Here is a 22462-nt window from a genome sequence, read left to right as displayed (position 1 = left end):
TGGCCATCTGCGGCGGAGCCCCCAAGGCTAGTGAGTATTTCAGCGCACACGGCAACACGCGTGCGCGCCAAAACGCACCCTGAAGCATATACGGGATATGATCTGGACGGAGCTACAATGTTGAGGGTGTTCTGAGGACGCCATGTGGCACTGCAACCCCCGAGTTGTCACTGCGATATTGCTATTAAAAGACGCCACATCGATCGAGTTGCCCTCCTACGACACCAGCGGGGATACCCATTGTCTGCGGCGCCATGCCATATCGCATGAGCATGATATTGAGTATTGAGGGTGGTGGAGTCTGAATCTGGAGCCAGGACCTGAGGGCACAATCTGAGTGTGGACTTTCAGGCTTACTGAGGTTTCTTGCAACATATGTGGGCTCATGAGGCATTGTCTTGGATGTGGTCTCAGAACTACGTTTGAACATGACTTCACCAGGTCCATTTCATACCTCTCATTTCTCACCACTTGTGAGACTTCGTTTACACTCTTACGCCTTCTCTCTCTCTCTCTCTCTCTCCAAATATACCACAGCTCATTATCATTCTAACCCAGTTTCAAGAAAAATTGTCATTCTAGGTGATGGTGCTTCCGGTAAGACCTCTCTGCTGAACGTTTTCACTCGGGGATACTTCCCCCACGTGTACGAGCCCACCGTGTTTGAAAACTACGTGCATGACATTTTCATCGACGGCCAGCCCGTACAGCTGTCTCTGTGGGACACTGCTGGTCAGGAGGAGTTTGACCGACTACGATCTCTGTCGTACTCAGATACACACACCATCATGCTGTGTTTTTCCGTCGACTCGCGCGACTCGCTGGAAAACGTGCAGACCAAGTGGGTGGGTGAGATTGCCGACCACTGTGAGGGCGTCAAGTTGGTGCTGGTGGCTCTCAAGTGCGATCTGCGAAACAATGAGGAGGGCGGCGAGGGCGCCAAGAAGACGTACGTCACCTACGAGCAGGGCCTGGAGGTGGCCAAGAAGATTGGCGCTCTTCGATACCTCGAGTGCTCGGCCAAGATGAACCGAGGAGTCAACGAGGCTTTTACCGAGGCTGCTCGATGTGCTCTGGGAGCTAAGCCCAAGGGCGCTGCAGCCGATGACAAGGAGGAGTCTTCCAAGTGCGTCATCATGTAGTGTATTTATTACGGATAGAATGGATTGTGTTATTGATTGTGGGCATGAGAGCTTAGCTCGGTGGGTGTAGGAGCGAGTGGTTTTATACAGTATGTCATGGAGAGAATGATCTCTCTCTGTGCAGAAGTTGTCCCGTAGTATGCTTATGTACACCAGGGGACAGGTAATGGTATTCACCAGATCATGGTTTACCTATTGATCACGCATCAGTAGGTGTACACAAGTAATCATGATCTAGCACTTGCAAAAGTGTTTGTAATAACTACAAGTAGTTCAATTAACGATCATTTATATCGAGTTCATCCAATAGATCAGATGTTCATCCACCCCCTTATCAGTTCCCATCGCCCCAATATGTTTCTTTGATGACATGTTTATGCATGCTACATGAATGACATATGCTCAAAGGATTGGTGTGAGATGAACCACAGCCATGTGATTTTGTGAGCATATGAAGGAGGTGGTTCAAGCAAATGATGACAGCTCTGGTACCAGAAGGTCCATTACTACCAGCGGCATTGGTTCCAGTCTTGGTGGCTGTCTCGCTTGATGACAGATCCATATGGACATGCTTGACATGTGAAATTTACCGGCATCAGATTATATGTGACTAATATGACCATCTACGGCCGAGAGATGATCGCATTTTACTTTCGCATTCACCTGTCCTGTAGATTAGTTATACAAGTGTACAGTATTTGTAGTCTCACATCTACTCGTCTCGCGACCCGTATCTCGATTGTTGTATCTGTGAGGTAACATCACCATAGTAGAAGAGAAAGCATTAAGAGATTTAGCATGACCCACATTGCTCTCAACGGACCATTCTGACTCACAGTCCAACTAACAGTCACGCATCCACCACCTCTCCTTATAGCAACTCTGCTCTCACATACAGTGTACAACCCTCTACAGTACATTCCACGAGCACACGCATATGCGACTCTGCTTAGTATGTATTCTATGACTATCGATCAACCTCTCCAAACACAAGATCCATGGTACCAATAATGGCCACGGCGTCGGGAAGGAAATGTCCTCGGGCAATGTGATCAAAGGCTCCGAGATGGGCAAATCCGGGGGCTCGGATCTTGCACTTGTATGGTCGCTCACTACCGTCGGAGACGACGTAGACACCCATCTCTCCCTTGGGGGCCTCGATGGCGGTGTAGGTCTCTCCGGGAGGAACAGAGTATCCCTTTGTGTAGAGCAGGAAGTGGTGGATCAGGGCCTCCATATCCTCCTTCATGAGGTTTCTAGGAGGCGAGTTAATCTTGAAGTCCTCCACCTTAACGGCGCCGGCAGGCATGTCGTTGCAGCACTGCTCGATGATTCGCAGCGACTGTCGGAACTCGGCCATTCGAATCAGGTATCGGTCGTAACAATCTCCGTTCATGCCGACGGGGACGTCGAAGTCGACCTTGTCGTATGCGTCGTAGGGGGCGTTCTTTCGAATGTCAAAGGGGATACCGGATCCTCGCAGCATGGGGCCGGAAAGACCAAGGTTCAAGGCGTCCTGGGCGGTCACGGTTCCAATGTTGACGGTTCGTAGCTTCCAAATTCGGTTATCGGTCAGCAGCTCCTCGATTTCGTCCAGACGGTCACCGAACTGTGTAGCCCACATGTAAATATCGTCCAGCAGGCCGGCGGGCAGGTCCTGGGAGACTCCTCCAGGTCGCACGTACGCGGCGTGCAGACGGGCTCCAGAGACTCGCTCGTAGAACTCCATAAGCTTTTCTCGCTCCTCAAAACCCCAAAGGAAGGGGGTCAGAGCACCGACATCCATGGCGTGTGAACACACGGACATGAGATGGTTGAGCACTCGGGTGATCTCTCCGAACATGGTTCGGATGTACTTGCCTCGCAGGGGCACCTCCACGTTGAGCAGCTTCTCGACAGCCAGAGAGAAAACCTGCTCGTTGGTCATCATGGACACGTAATCCAGACGATCAAAGTATGGCAGCGCCTGCATGTAAGTCTTGTACTCAATGAGCTTCTCGGTTCCTCGGTGCAGCAGACCGACGTGGGGGTCCGATCGAATGATTTCCTCTCCAGACAGCTCCAGAATCAGACGCAGCACACCGTGGGCAGCGGGATGCTGGGGACCAAAGTTGATGGTGAAGGCTCGGATTCGGGTGTTGGCGTCCGACGTGTTGATAGGGGAGTCCTCGTCGTAGGTCTCGAGATCCTCCACCATGTGAGAGGTTCGGAACAGCAGGTCCTGGTGGCTCTCATCGACGTGAGGCACCTTCTGGCCCAGAGCTCCGGAGGGGATGGGGTCCTGGGGCAGAGCGGTGGTGGCCATGTATCGAGCAGACAGCCGGGGGCGCACAGCCCTGACGGCTCGGGCAGCAGCAGATCGCAGCATTGTGTGAGGGGTTGTGCTTTTGGTGTGTAACAGAGGTTCGGTCGCTGTGAAGAGTTTAGTCCAGATGGGAGTATTCCGAGAACGCTGATTGGCGCAAACGGGGGTTAGGGTTGAAGGAGTGTATATAGGTTGTGGGGGTGGTTGTGGTGGTAAGAAGTCAGTAGATTAAGACAATTGGCCCGTAGCTATATAATTCACGACTTGTCCCGTGGAAAAAGCCCAATTGCATCGTTCTACCATCTCCCTCTTTCAATAGCTCGGCTTTCATTGGGTGGAGGTTTATGTGTGGAAGTCTGACCAGCCAAACTTCCCAAGCTCAAAGGAATCACGTTTTGCGAGTTTGAGAGGTTTAACAGGAAGATATAAAGATACAAAAGGGGATAAAAAGGGACGGTTATTGTAATGCAAGTTTCATAGTTTCAATAAGTGATCTTTTGGGGGAGTTTGAAGACTGCTTTGTTTTATTCCAAGTAGTGGATAAAGTTGGTTAGCAACGTTTAATGAGTTGATTCAGGTGACTGTGAGCGGGCTCTGTAGGGGTGTATTTTTTGGACGCAATTTGCGAATATTTACTTCTAAAGGACTCTATTCCATTAATTTGTGTTGATTTTAGCACAGAATATCCTACAACACAGTATATTATGGCGTCCCAACGACCTCCCCCTCAACTTCACCCCTACTACGGTTTCGGCTTATATTTCCCCCAAATTTGAACCTACATCTCTCTCCTTCAGAATCCACCATATTTTGTGAATGAGATGCAAGATTAACCCTTCAAAAACGCCAAAAAAGGAAACGACCAACCACATTCTAGACATTGTTTGATATTCAGCCTCTCCCACAGATTATGACTACTCGGCGGTTCTGATTGGCCACCCACTGTGTGCACTTTTTACAACGCGGGGTTTATACTTTCAACCTAATATTCAACGTCTGGAGGGAGAGGTCAGCGCTTACTTACAGTACAGCAGGGTGTGTACGGACACTCAGTGAGTACACTTGTAAGTGTATAAGCACACACAACAGGATGTATTTATAAGAGTGATGTTCTCACAATGTAACGTTCCACAGTATTCCAAGACCTTCCAAAATGTCTCCCTCACTACTTCCTCACGTGACTTGTTGCTCTATTATACAACTTTCTCTCTGGTGCCCCAGTCCGCCCACGCCCCGACCTAAAGCTCCGCCGTAGGTACTGTAACTTATCTCGAGGGTTAGGTTTCTAGTATTGATGACTAAGGAGCGGGGTTAACGGCGGACATGTGTAAGAAGAAATAGCGGTGGCGTAGTACACGAGGGACATGTGATATGTTTCGACCAGATCTCCGACTCGGCTATCATACCGCTGTACATAGAGCTCTATTCAGAGGGTCTATTTCGTGCGACTGGTACGTGCTTTTACATAGGTGGCAAATAGACTCAAGCTTCGAGACTGTTCGAAAATGGCTACCGAAAATCTTATATAGCCACGAGGTTCCCTCTACCCACCACAACAGAAAAAAAAACTAAACCAGTTACACACAACACACAAACACAATGGCTAGAACACGATCCAGAGCCGCTCCTGCCCGAGCCGCTCCTTCTCAGTCCCGATCTGCCTCCACCATGGCTCATCCCCAGCAGCAGCACTACAACCACCCTCCTCCTGCCGCCGCTCCTCCCGTCCAGGCCGCCCCTCAGCAGCCCGGTATGTTCGCCCAGATGGCTTCTACTGCCGCCGGTGTTGCCGTCGGATCCACCATTGGCCACACTCTGGGTGCCGGAATCACTGGCATGTTCGGAGGAGGATCTTCTTCCGCTCCCGCCGAGCAGCAGGCTGCTCCTGTGGCCGCCGCCCCCGCCCAGGTCCAGCAGCAGCAGCAGACCGGTGCTTGTGAGGCCGACGCCCGAGCCTTCACCAAGTGCCTCGACGAGAACAACGGAAACATGCAGATCTGCGACTGGTACCTCCAGGCCCTCAAGGCTTGCCAGCAGGCTGCCAGCTCTTACTAAGTGTGTCCAATGAAAGGGACGACTTTGTAGGAACCGGACTGTAATATATTAAAATAATAGATATTTGATATTTATATGACCATTTTGTAGAGACGAAAACATGTTAATACAACATGTCCTTGTCAGGGGCAGCCGTAATTTTTTAAATCGCACACCAAGATATATATATATATATATATATATATCACTGGACAGCCGAAGGAGCAGATAATGTGTCCTCTATCGCATCGGTAAGAGAGAGATGTATTCGATAACTGTACAGGATTTAAACGAGAACGGAGTTTCTATCGCCTACACCTTTGTTTTGGCCTGTTAGAAGTATTGTACGGGTGCTTTCATCTCTCATCTTCACGTCCTTGGTAGTCTCTTCACCCACCACCTACATCCAGCGATTTCCTCGTCAACTACACCGTGATCATCCGCATAATTTCATATTAACATGCCATTGCTACTACTTTTCAGTTGCTTGTACGGGTACAGATGCGTACCACACTGAAGAATGCCATCGAATAACCCACCAACAATACCTGTCTGAGCCCATTCCTCAGACCTCAAGACCTCTGCAGATGACAGGGACCGACATGAGAATCTCTCGTCTCTCGTGAATAGATATAAGTGATCATTTCACTTGCCTGCTGGTGCTCACTGTTGCTCACTACAGCTATTTTTCTCTCTCGTCCTCACTCATCATGTCGTCCTTGAGCATGTCATCCAAGAAAGCAGAAGGAGCTCGGACTCCTCCAATATTTCCACTCTGTCCGTCCATGTGACTCATAGGTCGCAGCGAGTTGGCCCGTCCTCCAACCATGGAAGGAGCCATCATGGAGCCTCTCATACTGGCTCGAGACTGCGAGGTCATGGAGTTCAACTGGCCAGACTGAGGGCCATAGTAACCCGAAGGCAGGTATGCAGTAGATCTGTTTCCGGAGTTGTTGAAGCCCATGAATGAGTTTGCGGACGATCCCGGGTGGTAGGCTGGCTGCTGCTGCATTTCGCCCATTCCTCCACCATTTTTCTGGGCGTTCATCACCTCGGCAGTAGGAGAGAAGAAAAGCGACGACTTGTGGGCGGCCATGGAGGCCGCCTGCGCTTTGGACATGCTCTTGCCCTGAGGCGACAGGTTGTCCATGGACAGCTCTGCGTGATTTCCAAACGGGTTTTCCGTGGGGAACAAGGACTTGTGGTCGAACTTACGTTTGGGCCGAGGGTTCTTGTTGTGGTAAGCAGCCATGAGAGGCTCGGCAGCGTTGGCCTTTTTGATTTGCTTCTTCATGTGCCATGCGACACCGAATCGCCATGCCGTGACCAGCAGTGTGAGACCTCCCAGAATGGAACCCACACAGATGAACACGGTGCCCTCGGGGTACTTGGATGTGTTGACGTAGGGGTTATCTTCGGTGTAGGGGATGACAGGCTCCGAGGTGGGCATGCCGGGGAGCGTCAGGGTCGGTGGCTCCTCGGTGAAGGTGTTTTTGCTCTTGTTGGCGGTGAACCGGGTCACGATACTTTCGTTGTTGTCATCCTTGGAATCTGTGTTGTCCTGCCGAGGAGCCAGGGTGGCTCGTGGAGGGGGAGTTGTGATGGTGGAGGCCAGGGCTACCGTGGCCAGCACCAGGACCATGGGATTGAGCTTCATGGTATGCAGTTGTGGTGGATGTTACGACTGGTGTGCTATCGGAGTATGTGTGTCTTGATGGCGGGCTAGGCGGTGTGGGGCCGGGTGTTTTCTTTTGTTAGTTGCGTCTGTGTAACGAGGGTTGATGTGTGCTCGTGTCTGTGCCGTATGTCTCGTGCTGGACCGTGTGTCTCGTCTGAGTCTGTATCACGGTGCTGGTGAAGCTGGAGAGTTTACGCCATCCGCATTTTTTTTGGCACTTGGTTTTTGCTGGAACAGCGCATAACGCATTTTTATTTTTGCACTGGCCTATTTTTAGCTCCCGACACTGACTGGCATAAACAGCGGTCAACAAGCGTGGGGAAGACGGCCTAAACGGGTCTAAAATCCCGCGACGTCAGTTCACAAAGAGCGAGTTCCGCTGTCGTCCGCAAAACTCGTCACCAAACCGACCAGCGAGGCTCAAATACCTCACCCCCCGTCCATCTCTTCGCCGATGCCCCTTTCCATGCACTCCCAGTCGAATATAGTTAACCTTGGTTACGCGTATGCTTCTGAGACATGTGTGTGGGCACAGTAATTAGCTCCAGGGTGTATAACGTCATTTCGTAGATGGGAAAAGCCATATATTTATAGACAGAAAATTATGGCTGAAGCACAACCGAAATGAAGTGACATGACGGGAGGAAGTCATGAAGACTGAGATAAACACGTCCATGTGACAGCCACATTACAAACACCGTCACGACACGTGGACGCAATGCATACAATGACACGGCATATGTGTGCGGCTAGACGTGTTATTACAGGAGAACACAGGCAGATTGCTTGATCCGGCCCATCAAAAAGAGACTGTATACCCTGCTTATATACTTATGGTATAGTGTAGCTACGAAAAGCCTCATGTTGTGTGGAGTTGGCTAGACCCTGTTGTCCTTTTAGGTTGTATAGAAAACATAACAAATCATGGTCATGTTCTTTAGGGTTAGGGCTGGATGTTTGGAGGGGTGTTTGTAGGTTTAAGTAGCGTAACAAAAGTTACTGGTAAATACTGGGAGCGTGTCTGATCTCATGGATCTCATCAGTGAAGCAAAACAGATTATGAGTGAGTGTGAATGATTTCAAATCTTCAAATCTTCAAATCTTCAAATCTTCAAATCTTCAAGTAGTTCTGTTGATGTATTCTTATGGACTAAAAATCTCGATTTAATATATCAATTTTTTCTTCTTTCAAGTCTCCAATTCTGTATTTATGTCATCACGAAAACGTCTCGATCCCTTGAAGCCTAATCTGATTAGGGCTTTAAGAGCTCATGAAATCTGAGGGTCTCTGGAATGGTGAATACCTGAAAGAATTCGCTGGAATTCACTACGACGGATTATGATCAGTCTTGAAGGAACCTGTCAAATTTTCGGCGTAACAACACTACTATTGTGTCCGTTTGGAATGGTGTCGGTTGTAATCCCGACGCAACTTTAATATATCAGCGAGATCTACACTGCTGCCTTAGCAATGGTAGTCAGTCTACAGTACAGCGTTGAAATCTTGCCAGGGGTGTGGTGTTTTAGGATCATGGGCAACACAAGTTACCGTGAATTAAATATACATCAATGTGTGTGTAGTTGCACACAGAGCGCGTTCCATTGCAATGGCCAATATCATGCCATGCCATGTCATGTCATTTCAGGTGCATGAGCATGCTTACAGCTTTGAGACGCCGGCCTCAGCCCGCTTCTTGAGCTCCTGGTTCATTCGCTCGTAGTTGGGCTTGAGGTTTTCAAACACAGAGGTGAAGGAGGCCACTGCGGCCACCCCGCCGCTAAAGTTCTCGCCATGCTTGAAAATACACTTGTTCTCGCTCACAGGCACGATCTCAAAGTAGTGCTCGCCCTTGATAATGTGCTTGCTGAGCAGATGGCCCTCCCATGACAGGTTGTTGGGCTCCCATTTGTTGACGACACAGTCAAAGATTTGGGGCTTCTGCTTGCCGGGGGTCCACACCTGGATGGTGATGTGTTCGTTGGCCAGCTCCTGGGGTCGGTGAGAGTAGTCGTTGGAGTTGCCCAGGACAAAGGTCAGGAAGGTGTTCCATTCGGGGTACTTGTTAAACTGGTACAGAATCTGGCTGACGACTGCTGCGGGAGCATTGATTTCGATTTCTGTGTGAATGGTGGGCATTGTGGGGGTTCGACAAGTTTTCAGACGTGGTCAAGAGAGATGAAATGAGACAGACGTCGAGTGTGATATATATGAATGGTCTTTTTTGGGCAACCCTATATATATTTAGGCTTAGGTGTGTTAACGCCTTTGCTCCCACTTGTGCTTATCATGGTGCATATGTAAGGCGGGGTTTGGTGATGGTGGCAAATGGAGACAGGCTTCCATAGCTGCCATGAATGGACAAAAAATGGTTGGATAATTCTCTTACTGGGGTTTAAGAGACAATAAATCTCTGTCCATACATTTTTATTCTCCATTTTTTCTCCATAACTGTCGGTATAGACCTTTGTAACTTCCCCACCTATTGTAGCGGTTCCCCTGACAAACAACGTTAGATCTACAATTTTGCACCGAAGCCACCGTCTGTACTCTTCCCCACAATCACATGAAACGGAATGGCCTTATTTTCAACTTTTTCTGCGTCGCCATTATCATGCCATCCACATGTGATTGAGGTAGAAAGACGAACAACATGGCGATATTGATTATTATGGAAGGTAGCAACATGTGCTTAATCTTTGCAGACATTGCCTTAAGCTAGCGAGCGACAACTTTTGGAGGAAAGGTGCGCCGCGTGCTATTAGTACACACAGTGAACAATGTGCTGCACATTAATGGAACTACAAGTACTCATACTCGTACATGTAGTATTTGCTTTTTGTTGTTTCAGATCAGATTGAGAGCCTGTATGCTGCTTTCACTCCCCGGGCCAAGAAGGAATGTTCAAACCCGCAAACCGGTCGACGAAGGAATTCAACTTTGAATAGGTAAGAACATCGGTGGAGTCCTCCTCAGCAGGATGAAATACATCCAGACCGATCGGCATGCTTCTGTGATTCTGGCCCCTGTACCTATCTGCCAAATATGTCTCCGAGTACTTATGAATGCGCACAGCACCTTTGGAGATGCCAATAAAGATCAGGTGGCGCTCTGTGCCAAAAGCTTGTGTCGGTATCGACCATGTTCCAAAGCTTTGCGGGGCATTTGGAGTATCCATCAAGTTTTGGATCTTGTGCTCCTTCAGATCGACAAGCGCAGAAACCACTCCATGCTGGTTGTAGATCAAGGCATATTGTGTGTGTCGTTCGTCCTGTTCCACCTTGTGGTATCTGTTTAGTTTCCACTCTTCAGGAGTAGACGAGTTGGATCTGGTGCTCTGAACAACAGGCTTCTTCGAGAGAGACATGAACACGTCGTAAACATGGCCGTCGTAGAAGAGCATCCCAGCAGGAAGTTTTCTAAGCGGTTTCGTGTACACAAGATTCGTGAATCCGCCAGGCGCGCTGAATATAGACGAGAATAGCTCTCCCTTGTGTCCCGTGACGACCAGGATCACCCTTTTCCCCACAGCTTGCAATCTGAATGGCCCTCTACCATGTAGTCTTGCAAAGTACAAGGGAGCTTCTTCGGGATCCTCCATCTTTTCTGTAAGATCCTTCATGAGAAGACCGAGCTGGTCTCCATAGGTTGAAACAGCAGCCATTATCTGCGAAGTGCAAATAGATCGATGGAAGTCGCCTACCACCTTCATAGACTCCTCGCCATAATTGATCTCGTGAACCAAGCCAAAGGGAGCGCTGTCAATGTACATTAGTATAGGGGAAGGCGGGACTTTCCTGTGCGATTGGCTGAGATTCACAAACTTGTTCTCGATGAAGACACCGCTATCTTCGTAGACAATTTCGCTTTTCAGATCTGCTCCGCGGCAGAAACATTGGAAATCGTCTGGAAGAGGTGTGTTGATATGAATTGGATTTTTCAGACTCAACTCGAAAGGCCGTGTGTCCACCTTTGAAAAGTGAAGGGCACTAGCCTTCCAGCTGTCCCATTGGCTGTAGTCGAGATCATAGAAGGGGCAATATCTCAGAAGCACGTCACGGTAAGTTGTTTCAAAAATCAATTCCAGCAGCTCTCGACTGGTTTGAGTAAGGGAAACGAGAGCCTCCAGATCTAAGTAGCAGCAAATGTGGTCGAGTATCTCCGATGGTAGCATGGCGAAACGGAGATGGTTTAGCTCGCAAGTGTGAGGGGAGGAGGAGTGATTGTGAGTTTGACTAACCCTGTATAGAATATGCACACATACCACGATCCAATTATCGCTCTATAATGAATCATAACATATCGTCTCGTATGGTTTTCTGGCACTTGCAGTTATTGTACAGTATCATATCGTACCTGCACTATGCACAAGTTTTTTGATGGACATGAATCGTTGAGTCCATAAAGAAGCTCTATATAGACAAATATATATATTGAACAGATGTACTAAACTAGTAAACAGAGAGGGGAACAGTTGAAAACCAAACATGAAAAAGTTATTGGGTCCGAGCCGCCATCGTTTATCTTCAAACTATACTTTTCTTCCACTATTGACTTGATCCTCAAGTGACTTCCCTGTGGAGTAGTGAACTACTGTTGTGGTTGATATAAACGGAAGCAATGAAGCAATGAAACAAGGAAGCAATGAAACAAGGAAGCAATTTGTCTGGAGGGGGTTACCAAATCTCCTTCACTGCATTATACCTACCCTCTACATTTGCACTAACTCACCCCACCCATCTCGAATGACCCGCTTAACCTCGTACCTGTCAGACGCACTCCCACGCAAATTAATTTTGGTGAGTTTTTCAGTTCCCAAAAATCCAATTTTTGACACACAATCTACACGAAATGCTTCATCTGATTGGCCTGGGTCTGTCCCACGAAACCGACATCACTGTCCGAGGTCTGGAGACCATCAAAAAGTGCAAGCGAGTCTACCTCGAGGCGTACACTTCGATTCTCATGGCCGCCGAGAAGGAGACCCTGGAGAAGTTCTACGGCAAGGAGCTCATTCTGGCCGACCGAGAGATGGTCGAGCAGGCATCCGACGACATTCTGGCCGGCGCCCAGGAGGACGATATTGCATTTCTGGTGGTGGGAGACCCCTTTGGAGCCACCACCCATACCGACTTGGTGATTCGAGCCCGAGAGCTGGGAATCAAATACCAGACTATCCACAACGCCTCGGTCATGAATGCTGTTGGAGCCTGCGGTCTGCAGCTGTACAACTTTGGCCAGACCGTGTCTCTCGTTTTCTTCACCGATTCATGGAAGCCCGATTCTTTCTATGACAAGATCCACGAGAACCGAAAGATTGGTCTGCACACCCTGGTTCTTCTTGACATCAAGGTCAAGGAGCAGAGCATTGAAAACATTATGCGAGGCCGAAACGTCTTTGAGCCTCCCCGATACATGTCTATTGAGCAGGCTGCTTCCCAGCTGCTGGAGATTGAGGAATCTCGAGATGAGAAGGTGTACTGTTCCGACACCCCAGCTATTGCTGTCTCTCGACTAGGATCTCCTCGACAATGCATCAAGGCCGGTTCTCTGGGAGAGCTTGCTGAGTACGAGTCTGGCGAGCCTCTGCACTCTCTGATTGTGCTTGGAAACAACGTGCACGACCTGGAGATCGACTTCCTGGTCGAGTTTGCTGATGATCCCGAGGCTTTCAAGGCTCTCATCACCAAGGATGCCGAGAACTTCAAGAAGGAGGTCAAGATTATGTCTTACTCCGACGACGACGACGAGTAAACCAATGTAAAATTAATAAATTATCTTCAACAGTACAACCCTGTAAGAGCCACCTAGTCGGTATGAGATTGGTATAAATACAAATAATTTATGTGATGCTTTGCGAGGGTTTACAAAGAAGCTATCACTTGATGGCTAAACTCCTGGAACAACTAGGCTGAGTGCTAGATACACCCTCCGACAAGGAGTCAACAGCTCTAACCATCGCCATGTATCTAGAAGACACAAACTGCTTATTTTTGCACACATCGCAAGCATAATCACAGTATTCTTTCGCCAACTGGGTTCTCTCCTTGACGGTTCGCGTCTTCTGGGGTTCAAAATATTCAGCAATAGAAACATGACGACATTGATTGGCCTTGGAACAGTACCTTTTCATATCGGCATTCGCAGTAGGGCTATGGGCACCTGAACAATAGTAAATGATACACCTGGCGCCCTTGTTGTCTCTGCCTGCTCGACCTGATAACTGGTAGTAAGACTCCAGGTTGTCAGGAAGATCAAAGTTGATGACAAACCGGACGTTGGGCTTATCCACACCCATTCCAAATGCAATGGTGGCTACAACAATTTCGTAGCCGGGCTCCGAGTCCGTCCATTTGGTTAAAATATCTTCTCTGACGTTGAGATCCATGCCTGCATGGAAAGCATGAGCTCCATACCCCTTCCTACCCAAGTTCTGAGCCACCTTCTCGACCAAGGCTCGGGTACGACAATACACAATGCCTGCACCGGGACATGTCGACTTCTGGGCCTGTCTGCGTTCCTTGTAGTCTTGTAGAAACTCCAGAATGTCCTTCATGACCACTTCCTGAATACTGTTCGAGTCTGTGAAGCGATAATCGGGGATGAGGTATCTGACCTCGTAATGCAAGTTGGAGCGATTGATAGACGTGGTGAACACTCCCAGCCTCTTCTCGTCCAGTCCCATAATGTCGATTATTCCTTTCTGGACGCTTTCGGATGCTGTAGCTGTGAGAGCAGTGATGGGAACATTGGGGTACTCCTGTCGTAAGAACCCCAGCTCTTTGTAAGTGGACCTGAAAGAGTGACCCCATTCCACACAACAATGGGCCTCGTCAATCACAATCCTCACCAGCAAGTCCTGATCGTAAAGACGCTTGAGGATGCGCTGAAATGCCTGGTTTGAGATGTACTCAGGCGACAGGTACAACAGGCGGGTTTCAGGGTTATCACTGACCAGATCTTGCAGAATTGTGCGCCTGTCGTGACCCTGGACGTCACTATTCAGTGTCTCTGCAGGGATATCAAGTTTCTTAAGCCCCTGAACCTGGTTAGCCATAAGAGCTAGTAGCGGACTCACCACCATAGTGACGCCCTTGGAAACTGCAACAGCTGGCAGCTGGAAGGTCAATGACTTGCCGTGGCCCGTAGGAAGTAACACTAATGCGTCTCTTCCCTTCATAGCCGCCTCCACTATCTCCTTTTGACATCCTCGAAACGCGTCCTTCTTGAACACCGATCTCAGCACGCTGTAGACATGCGCTTCCGAATACGAGTGGTTCTGTTGACCAGATATATCGTCGTCTGTCGAATCTCCGTCGTGTTTCCTCTTCATTCTGCGCTGAAAATGTCGAACAACGCGTGTTGATGTAGAACGCGTAAACAATCAACTCATGATATGCGTTTAGTCGAACAGGCAAGAAGACGTACAAAAAGACGAATAAGACTCTACTCTCTCCAAAACTTCATAAACGCAAGGGGGATATCAAAAAGGAAGAAAAAATCATGCGAAAAGAAGAACTGAAGTATTATTCTGTAGCTAGGAAGACGACGCAAAAAAATGGCGACATCCGCAGGATTCGAACCTACGCGGGGAAACCCCAAGAGATTTCTAATCTCTCGCCTTAACCGCTCGGCCAGGATGCCCAAATATGCCTACTGAAAAGTGTTGAAACAATACACTCATAAGATCCATTAAATTCCCTGAAAATGCTTAGTAAGTGGTATCAAAAGATAATAATTTGTGTATAATTTACTTCATCAAATTTTGTTTCAGTTCTGCTGATCGCAGCTTTCACACTAATCATTTGAAGTACTTCAACAACAACTTGCTCTGACCCTACTCTCAAAGCGGATCTAAATCAAACTATTTTAGCGGGAAAAACGGAATTAATTACTTATCGAGGCCTATTTTAGTAGATGGAGAAGTCCTCATATCTTTTGTGTCTTCTCTTTGAGAACGATGTCGAGGACATGGCCACTGCTTGAAGTGTACATCGTTCGACCCTTGACAGACAAGTCATAGATTGTTAAGAGAAATGCCAATGCAACTACTAGGTGTTGGTGTAATTCACAACTACTAGCATACTTGAATTATTCACATTTACGATACCGGACGTCTCAGCGCTTCATTTTGTACAGCTGTGGTGGTGCTCACTCTATGAACTGTGTCTGCTTACCGTACTACAAGTACAAAAGAAGTAGCACTCCACGAAGATCATTTCCACAGCATATCTCGCGCTTGTTCCATGCCAAAAACTATAGCTCAACAACCGCCGTACAAATACGAGTACAATACAGTCATAATATATCACATACACTTTATAAATAGTCATCAATAGTACAAAGGGAAAGGTCCGTAGCATGTGTCTCCAATCAGACACTTAGTAGTAGTCACCGGTATAAGCGTCATACATGGCCTTTTCGTCCTGGGTGGGCTCTTCGGAGAACCGCTGCTCGGTAGGGTCCTGTCCGTTAATTGGAACGTCGTAGGCAGCGTAGTACTCCTCCTGCTGTTGCTGGGAAGGCGAGTTTGTCTCAGTGACGGGGTTCGAACCGGTAGCAGCAGCAGCCACAGCTCCTTCTTGGGCGGGCAGCGTCTTCTTCTTTCGATTCTCGCTTCTGTTCTCCTGCTTGTAGTTTTGGTTCTGACGGTACTTGGTGAGGTAAATCTTCAGGGCCTCGGCGTAATTCTCAAAGCCCAGAGACAGCATGGCAAAGAGAATGTCCTCGCCATTGACTGTCTTTCGCTTTTCGGCTGCGCACTTCTCCGACGCCTCCGAGGTGATGAAGGAAATGAACTCGGACACGCACTCCTGCATGCACTCCTTGGCTTCCTTGGACACCTTGGCGTTTTCGGGCAGCGCAGACTTCATGATTCGGGCCACATTGGCTATTGGCAGCCACTTGTCCTGCTCTCGAAGTTCGAGTTCGTTGCCAGAGGAGGGCTTGGAGTCCGAGTCGGCCATGGTGTGGTGGGCGTAGGTGAGGGGGTGTTTAGTGGGGTCACGTGAGGAAAACGAACGTCAATCAAGAGGTGATTACGTGTCGATTCGGCGTCGTCGCAAGGGTCGTCCAGTTCACGGTTGAAAAGTGAGTCTGGCGTTTTTCCAACAGTTCGCGTGAGTAAATGTTGTGTTGTATTAAAAGGTGCTTCGGAAACCTTATTGTCAAAACCCTAAGCTTAACTGTTTCATCAGCCACACCAGACGGAGATCTGAGCGAAATAATGACTTGATTGGAACGGCAGTAGCGCCAGTGAAATGGCAGAGTTTTTCCAATCAAAATGATACCAAACAAATGCCGATTATATCCACAATAGCGGTTGCACACTATCGAGCAAGTCCTGCAGGAGTTTCGCCGATGATGCACAATTGTGGAAGAAGTAACACCAAGTGATGAAGAGTAAGGACGTCGAAACCAGATTAATTTCGCCACCCAAAGGTCCTCCCTCGCCATCCCCACTACCTTGTTTCATCTCAAGTATTTGTACACCACCATGTTAGCGCGACGAGTTGAAATAAAGTTGTTTACACCTGCACCCTGGTACATGTACACCCATCCCGAAGAGCAGTGCTGAGAGGCAAGTGCTCGTACTCGTACTCGTAAAGTACATGACAACAAAACACACAGCAACGCCATGAAGGTAAAAATCAAACAGTGGAACGCCGTGAGCGTGTGGCAATGGGACGTGCCCAACGACGAAGTTTGTGGTATCTGCCGGGTTCCGTTTGATGGAGTGTGTCCTGTGTGCAAGTACCCAGGAGACGATTGTCCATTGAGTGAGTATGATTCAGAGGATTCAGATGATTCAGAGAAGTAATGAGTTGTGGTGCTAACACAGTCATTGGAAAGTGTGCACATTCGTTTCATTTGCATTGTCTACTCAAGTGGCTGGAAACAGAGACGTCCAAGGGCTTGTGTCCCATGTGCCGACAACCATTCGAGACGGCAGACGATGCTCAACAGCAGCAGCAGGTGGAGGAGACCCAGAGATTGCATCACCATCATCGTCGGACCTCCGAGGTCTAACCAGATTATTTATTAATGCATTACTGTCTTTGGCAGTTATTTATTCAAAATACAAGTATGCACATACAGTACTGATTGTATTGATCATGTTACATGTCACAGTGTGGGTAATGATTGGTTTTGTAGATTGTGGATTGTGTGTTGACTGTGTGTGCAGATGGAGTACAACTACAAGTAGCTAGTAGTAGGAACCCTGGCCAGAATACTTGGGTGCGGAGGAGGAAGTGTCCTCTCCAAGATCCAGACTTGTTTGTGGAGTCCACTTTTGAGCAGAAATCACCTGTCGACCGGAGGGCCACTCTTGAGCAAGCTCTGAAGGCGAAGGAACAGGCTCAAACGATAGACGATCATTGTCAGCCTTGTAGTCGGCATGGTGACGGTTCAGCGTCTCCTTGAGATGGGTCACTGGAATATAAAGAGCAGACTTTTGAGGGATCTTGACATCTTCCAGTTGCAGAATGGCTGCATAAGCTGCGCCTACAGCCTTGCCAATCTGGTTGTTCTCATACGCCTGAATAGCCATGTGCTTGAAGACGAATCCCTCGGCCACCCCTCGTGCTCTGCTCAGCCAGGAAAGCAGCGAGTCTAGAGTTCCCGAAGACGTCGACGACAGGTCTCTGTTTGATTCAAAGGATGACACTGGCGCCAAACTCGGGGAGCCATCGTCCTTCCTTAAATGCAGCTTTTTTGACAGTGAGAACTTGGAGCTCTTTTCCTTGACTAGACTCGTCACCAGCTTGCGTTTCGATACTGGTTCTCCCAGCAGGGCAGAAGCGGTTTCAAACTGATCTCTGGCAAAGATTGCAGTTCGAAGTAACAACGAGCTTGAAAACCCTCCCGAGTTTGCGCCTGCAGACGGAGCTCCTCCATCCAGATAGGTCTCTGCATCACACTTGTACAGAATGAGCATGTGGGACGCTCCACAGAGCATGTGTGAAAGGGCCGACATTGTAGCTGAGCTGAGGTCTCGAGGGACCGAGGCTGGAGGTTCGTTGCAGATGATCTGGAAGCTTCGACACTGCCTGAGATAGTCTACCACGCCTCGAGCTTTACTAATGTATGCACTGGCATGCTTCCATCGATCCTCCTTATCTCTAGCCACGTACTGGTTGGCCAAGGTAGCCAGAGCCAGAGCGTACGTGAATAGTACCATGATATATTCGAAGCTGAGACCATGCAGAGGCGTCTTGTTGGCCATTGACGACTGTGACTGGAACGGAAGTCTCCAGCAAGTGATGATCTGAGACGTGAATCGAAACACCCCTTCGTTGTCGACAATGCTGGTAATGTGTGGCATATATTCCTCCAGAGCCTTGATCACAGGCATAATGTCGCCATTCGCCTCTGTGGCGCCTGTCTTTTTGGCGTGTTTGAGCTGTTCTCTCACTCGGGCCCGGGCAGCATCGGCATTCTCAATAACCTGCTGGTATCGGTCTGAGGTGATGAGTTGAGTCAGCGACAACGGGCTGGTCGTGGGCAGCTGGCCGGTATACGATATGCTCATTTCCGCGGTCGTTTAGTTGCAGTCTCGTGCTGATTTTAGACTGCTGGTTGTAATCCTGATGAAGACGCGGAGTAGTCTGCATGACCTGCAACCCTATCTCGTCGGTTCAACAAAACACACTTCCAGTTGACCTGCTACAGACAGCACATCACGTCGCCGCGACCCTTCAAAACAAGGCCTCGATGGAAACACCGCCGTATCTCAAGGTGCAGACGCTGGCTCCAGACGTGCTGGAGGGCGCCACCATTACCTGCATTGAAGCATGGGGTGAGTATGAGAGAGAGAGGAAGAATGTCAGCATATCGGCAATGGGATCACACACTTCAGTGAGGCGAAGACGATTCTTTCAAACTCCGAAATCAAACGACACAAACACATTCATGTTTGCGGTACCTTCCACGTGTCTTTCCATAGTCCAAAGTGACTGCTGACATGGGTGTCGAGTGCTGCTCGGTTCCCTGCGGGGTATCACACATTTCCTACGATGGATGAGTACAGTTAAATTCCAATCATTTCCGTCTTCTAACACAGAAAACTCTCTCTATCTAGGTACTTCTGATGGAGAAGTTCTGCACTTCTTCTGTGTTCAGGACATTGAGGTCTCTTCTACCGACAGGGGACGTGAAATTGCACCACCACAGTACATCATTGCCAGCAGGCAAAAGGTGCATGCTACCCGAACCAGGACCGTCGACAAGATTGTGGTACTTCCCCAGATCTCCAGAGCTTTGGTTCTGTCCAATTCCACTGTCTCCGTGTTCTCAGTGCCAGAGTTCGCTCCTGCCTCCGGCTTTGGCAAGGTCAGAGATGTTCTGGACATGTGTGTAGATCAAGACATCAGCAAAGCTCTTCTCAAAAACCCCACGGCAGCGGCATCTTCTGTCCACGTCACTACATTCACGAAAAACACTATACGAATCGTCAATGTGTCTGCAAACGGCCTGAAGCTCGTCAAGGACGTGAGCTATGCAGAGGCTCTCACAGGAGTGCGTCGAGGCCGTCTTTGTCTCGTTGGTAATACCAAGACATATGATCTTGTGGACGTTGAGAGAGTACGAAAAGTGCCCTTGTTTGAGGTGTGGAGTGGTGCCGACAGCGGAGCAGATCTCAAGCCGCAGCCCGTCGCAGCCCTTGTCGGAGATTCCGAGTTTCTAGTTGCATGTGGAACTCAGAAGGGAGATCCTGCCATGGGTATGATCATCAACAGTGATGGAGACATTTCGCGGGGTACCATTGCGTGGAACGATTATCCTACCTCGGTGGTTGTCGATTATCCTCTTGTTGGCGCGGTTGTTGGTCAAAAAGTGTGTTTCCATAATGTCGTCAATCAGACAGAGGTCTTGATTGGCGATGAAGTGGATGATAAGGTCAGCAAAGAGGAGAAGTCTGACGACAAGCAGGAATGCAAGAAGGATAGCAATACCGACGGTGATAATGGAAACAAGGACAAGGGGGACAAGAAGGACAAAAAGGACATGGAAGATGCCGAGGGTGAATCTGAAGAGGGCGAGGATAAGGGGACCGATAATGAAGCCGGGGAAGAAGCTAAAAAGCCAGAAGGGGCTTCGAAGGAAAATACCGAGGCCACCGTGGAACCTGCCACCAAGGTAACCATCTCCAAGGTGCTCAAACAGTTCGATATTCCGTTCCCAGAGATGGTGAACAAGTTGACACTGGTGGATGTCTACGCCAAGGACAAAGGTGGCTCGAAGGATGACATTAAGGACATAGAAGAGTCTTCTCACTCTACCAAACTCTCTTCTTGGTGCAAAACATCTTCAAACATCTTTACTTACTCTGACAAAGGAGTCTTCACATACATCTCCACCCCTCGACTGTTTCATCTGGAGAATCTAGTCGAGCAGCAAAAGCTGGGAGAGCTCTATATCGAATTGGAATCGTTCGGACATGGAGATAATGCCAATTCAGAGGCCGCCAACCGCCAAAAAGAGTATCTGCAACTCTTGGTATGTTTGTCGCACTTGTCTCATGACAGACAGGCTGACTTCAAGCAAATATGGACCAACTCTTTCCACGATTACCTGTTGGATCTGAAGATTCTCATGTACATTTTCTGTCCCAAGATTTTGGACAAGTTGGAGGTACCCAATGGTGTGGTTACTGCTCTTGATGTGTCCAAAAGCATGGTGGCTCCAGATGACAAGTCTGGGGACGTTGTTTCACGAAAATGGTGGCATACTTGTTACGATATCTGCCAGTACCATCTGCGAGACCCCAACACTGCTGATTTCAAGGGTAGATGGATGCTAGAGGTACTCCTGTGCCAGTTGCTGGTTTCCGATTGTGCCAGCGACCTGTTAAAGGAGAATACGGCCGAAGATTCGTCTGATGTTGTCACAGGTGCTATCATGCATCTTGTTGAGAGCCAGCTGGTGACCGACAAGGGCATTTCTGAGTCTGCGGAGATTCTCAGGGAGCACAAGAAGTGGTACCCACTTTCGCTGCTCGATCTCCGTGTCAACAAAATTGCCTCTGTCTGTGAAATCTGGCAGTCAATTCTTGCCGGTGACATTGAGGAGCCCTTATTCACCAATGGCCCCAAGCGCCTTTCTGCGCTGCTCAAGACATGCTCAGACAAAGAGTTGGTGCGTGCTTATGGACTCTGGCTTGTCGACAAGTTTCCTCAGGAAGGCGTGGCGATTTTTGTGGACCAGGACAGTTCGAATGCAGGCTCGAAAATCAAGTTTAACTCCAAGGAGGACAAGGACAAGATCTCGACCGCCATCAAGGCCATGCAGAACCAGGTGGCTTGGAAATCTTACCTTCAACAGATGTTATTCGTAGAGGGTGAGGTCAGTATGGTTGGGGAGTATGTTGGTTTACTGATTGACGAGTGCATTGCTGACATCAAAGATGCCAAGGACTACGACGAGGATGAGGTGTCAGCAGCGTACAGGGCTCTCAACCCCCCTAAGCGGTCGTACTTTGAGTTCCTCAAGTCGAAGAAGGGCACCGACACCACCTTGGCCAGCCGTGTTGAGATCATTCGAATGATTGACCGGGGACTGTGTGGAGAGAAGAAGGAGAAGGGCGATGACAAGTCTCACAATGGCAAAAAATCTCGTGGAAAAGGTGTATTCGGGGACGCCAAGTGGCATTTTGATGTTAATTGGTCGTCGTCCTTGACTCTCGAAGACTATCTTAGTTTTCAAGAGAAGCTCATTCCCTATCAAAACCAGTTCTTGTTGGAGTTGGTCATTATTTATGGCCAGTTGGGTGACCATCAGAGATGCATTGATATGCTGGTGCACGATCTCACTGACTATCAGACTGCGGTCGACTATTGTGCCAATGTTGACAATGTGGAGGGAAGTACACCTGCTGCGGATGAGATTCTCAAACGGTCTCTTTTTACTCACTTGTTCAAGCAGCTTCTCAAGATCACGTCTGACCAGGATACAAAAGTGTACTACTGTCGTCACGTCATGGAGAAGTACGGCAACCATCTTGAAACCAAGTTTGTGCTCAACGCGGTGCCTCCAAACTGGCCCATTGAGATTCTGAATGGGTACTTGAAGAATGTTTTGCGACAGCTGACCAATGACAAGAACAAGAGTCTGATGATGAAGAGTTTGACTCGAAGTGAAAATGTCAGCATGACCAACGAGCTGACTGCGTTGACAAGAATTGATGCCGAGGTTAGAAGGGAGTAGGAGGGATGGAACATCAGCATATCAGTAATATGTAAAATAATGATTAATGATTTGAATGAATCTACCAGTATAACACCAAATACTCTCGTACGGCTGGT

General features: G+C 48.6%; 13 protein-coding genes and 1 non-coding gene across 14 annotated transcripts; 5 read left to right on the top strand and 9 right to left on the bottom strand.

Moving 5' to 3' along the window:
* Positions 1 to 428: 428 nt before the first annotated feature.
* On the top strand, positions 429 to 1142 carry YALI1_F23024g (uncharacterized protein; the record flags this gene model as incomplete). Its single annotated transcript, XM_505528.3, has 1 exon — positions 429 to 1142. The coding sequence occupies one exon, from the start codon at positions 429 to 431 to the stop codon at positions 1140 to 1142; it is 714 nt and encodes a 237-aa protein (XP_505528.2).
* Positions 1143 to 2109: 967 nt separating this feature from the next.
* On the bottom strand, positions 2110 to 3510 carry YALI1_F22993g (uncharacterized protein; the record flags this gene model as incomplete). Its single annotated transcript, XM_505527.3, has 1 exon — positions 2110 to 3510. One exon carries the CDS (start codon positions 3508 to 3510, stop codon positions 2110 to 2112), a length of 1401 nt encoding a protein of 466 aa, XP_505527.1.
* Positions 3511 to 5046: 1536 nt separating this feature from the next.
* Positions 5047 to 5502, top strand: YALI1_F22978g (uncharacterized protein; the record flags this gene model as incomplete). Its single annotated transcript, XM_505526.3, has 1 exon — positions 5047 to 5502. One exon carries the CDS (start codon positions 5047 to 5049, stop codon positions 5500 to 5502), a length of 456 nt encoding a protein of 151 aa, XP_505526.1.
* A 661-nt stretch (positions 5503 to 6163) lies between these two features.
* On the bottom strand, positions 6164 to 7138 carry YALI1_F22957g (uncharacterized protein; the record flags this gene model as incomplete). Its single annotated transcript, XM_505525.3, has 1 exon — positions 6164 to 7138. One exon carries the CDS (start codon positions 7136 to 7138, stop codon positions 6164 to 6166), a length of 975 nt encoding a protein of 324 aa, XP_505525.3.
* A 21-nt stretch (positions 7139 to 7159) lies between these two features.
* YALI1_F22940g (uncharacterized protein) lies at positions 7160 to 8790 on the bottom strand (the record flags this gene model as incomplete). The annotated part of the gene is made up of 2 exons (XM_068283421.1): positions 7160 to 7313; positions 8702 to 8790. The coding sequence occupies 2 exons, from the start codon at positions 8788 to 8790 to the stop codon at positions 7160 to 7162; spliced, it is 243 nt and encodes an 80-aa protein (XP_068139522.1).
* A 29-nt stretch (positions 8791 to 8819) lies between these two features.
* On the bottom strand, positions 8820 to 9296 carry YALI1_F22935g (uncharacterized protein; the record flags this gene model as incomplete). Its single annotated transcript, XM_505524.3, has 1 exon — positions 8820 to 9296. One exon carries the CDS (start codon positions 9294 to 9296, stop codon positions 8820 to 8822), a length of 477 nt encoding a protein of 158 aa, XP_505524.1.
* A 739-nt stretch (positions 9297 to 10035) lies between these two features.
* YALI1_F22915g (uncharacterized protein) lies at positions 10036 to 11331 on the bottom strand (the record flags this gene model as incomplete). The annotated part of the gene is made up of 1 exon (XM_505523.3): positions 10036 to 11331. One exon carries the CDS (start codon positions 11329 to 11331, stop codon positions 10036 to 10038), a length of 1296 nt encoding a protein of 431 aa, XP_505523.3.
* Positions 11332 to 12008: 677 nt separating this feature from the next.
* YALI1_F22908g (uncharacterized protein) lies at positions 12009 to 12911 on the top strand (the record flags this gene model as incomplete). Its single annotated transcript, XM_505522.1, has 1 exon — positions 12009 to 12911. The coding sequence occupies one exon, from the start codon at positions 12009 to 12011 to the stop codon at positions 12909 to 12911; it is 903 nt and encodes a 300-aa protein (XP_505522.1).
* A 124-nt stretch (positions 12912 to 13035) lies between these two features.
* YALI1_F22883g (uncharacterized protein) lies at positions 13036 to 14490 on the bottom strand (the record flags this gene model as incomplete). The annotated part of the gene is made up of 1 exon (XM_505521.3): positions 13036 to 14490. The coding sequence occupies one exon, from the start codon at positions 14488 to 14490 to the stop codon at positions 13036 to 13038; it is 1455 nt and encodes a 484-aa protein (XP_505521.1).
* Positions 14491 to 14719: 229 nt separating this feature from the next.
* Positions 14720 to 14801, bottom strand: YALI1_F22880r. Its single transcript has one exon. It is a non-coding gene; the product is annotated as a tRNA-Ser (tRNA).
* Positions 14802 to 15538: 737 nt separating this feature from the next.
* Positions 15539 to 16123, bottom strand: YALI1_F22867g (uncharacterized protein; the record flags this gene model as incomplete). Its single annotated transcript, XM_505520.3, has 1 exon — positions 15539 to 16123. The coding sequence occupies one exon, from the start codon at positions 16121 to 16123 to the stop codon at positions 15539 to 15541; it is 585 nt and encodes a 194-aa protein (XP_505520.1).
* Positions 16124 to 16794: 671 nt separating this feature from the next.
* YALI1_F22858g (uncharacterized protein) lies at positions 16795 to 17186 on the top strand (the record flags this gene model as incomplete). The annotated part of the gene is made up of 2 exons (XM_505519.3): positions 16795 to 16936; positions 16999 to 17186. The coding sequence occupies 2 exons, from the start codon at positions 16795 to 16797 to the stop codon at positions 17184 to 17186; spliced, it is 330 nt and encodes a 109-aa protein (XP_505519.1).
* Positions 17187 to 17364: 178 nt separating this feature from the next.
* YALI1_F22841g (uncharacterized protein) lies at positions 17365 to 18690 on the bottom strand (the record flags this gene model as incomplete). The annotated part of the gene is made up of 1 exon (XM_505518.3): positions 17365 to 18690. The coding sequence occupies one exon, from the start codon at positions 18688 to 18690 to the stop codon at positions 17365 to 17367; it is 1326 nt and encodes a 441-aa protein (XP_505518.3).
* An 80-nt stretch (positions 18691 to 18770) lies between these two features.
* YALI1_F22836g (uncharacterized protein) lies at positions 18771 to 22364 on the top strand (the record flags this gene model as incomplete). Its single annotated transcript, XM_505517.3, has 2 exons — positions 18771 to 18957; positions 19222 to 22364. The coding sequence occupies 2 exons, from the start codon at positions 18771 to 18773 to the stop codon at positions 22362 to 22364; spliced, it is 3330 nt and encodes a 1109-aa protein (XP_505517.3).
* Between the last annotated feature and the right edge of the window lie 98 nt (positions 22365 to 22462).

Source organism: Yarrowia lipolytica, chromosome 1F (genome assembly GCF_001761485.1).
Source record: "Yarrowia lipolytica chromosome 1F, complete sequence".
NCBI classification, from domain to species: Eukaryota; Fungi; Ascomycota; class Dipodascomycetes; order Dipodascales; genus Yarrowia; species Yarrowia lipolytica.
This window is presented reverse-complemented; position numbering and strand designations above follow the sequence as displayed.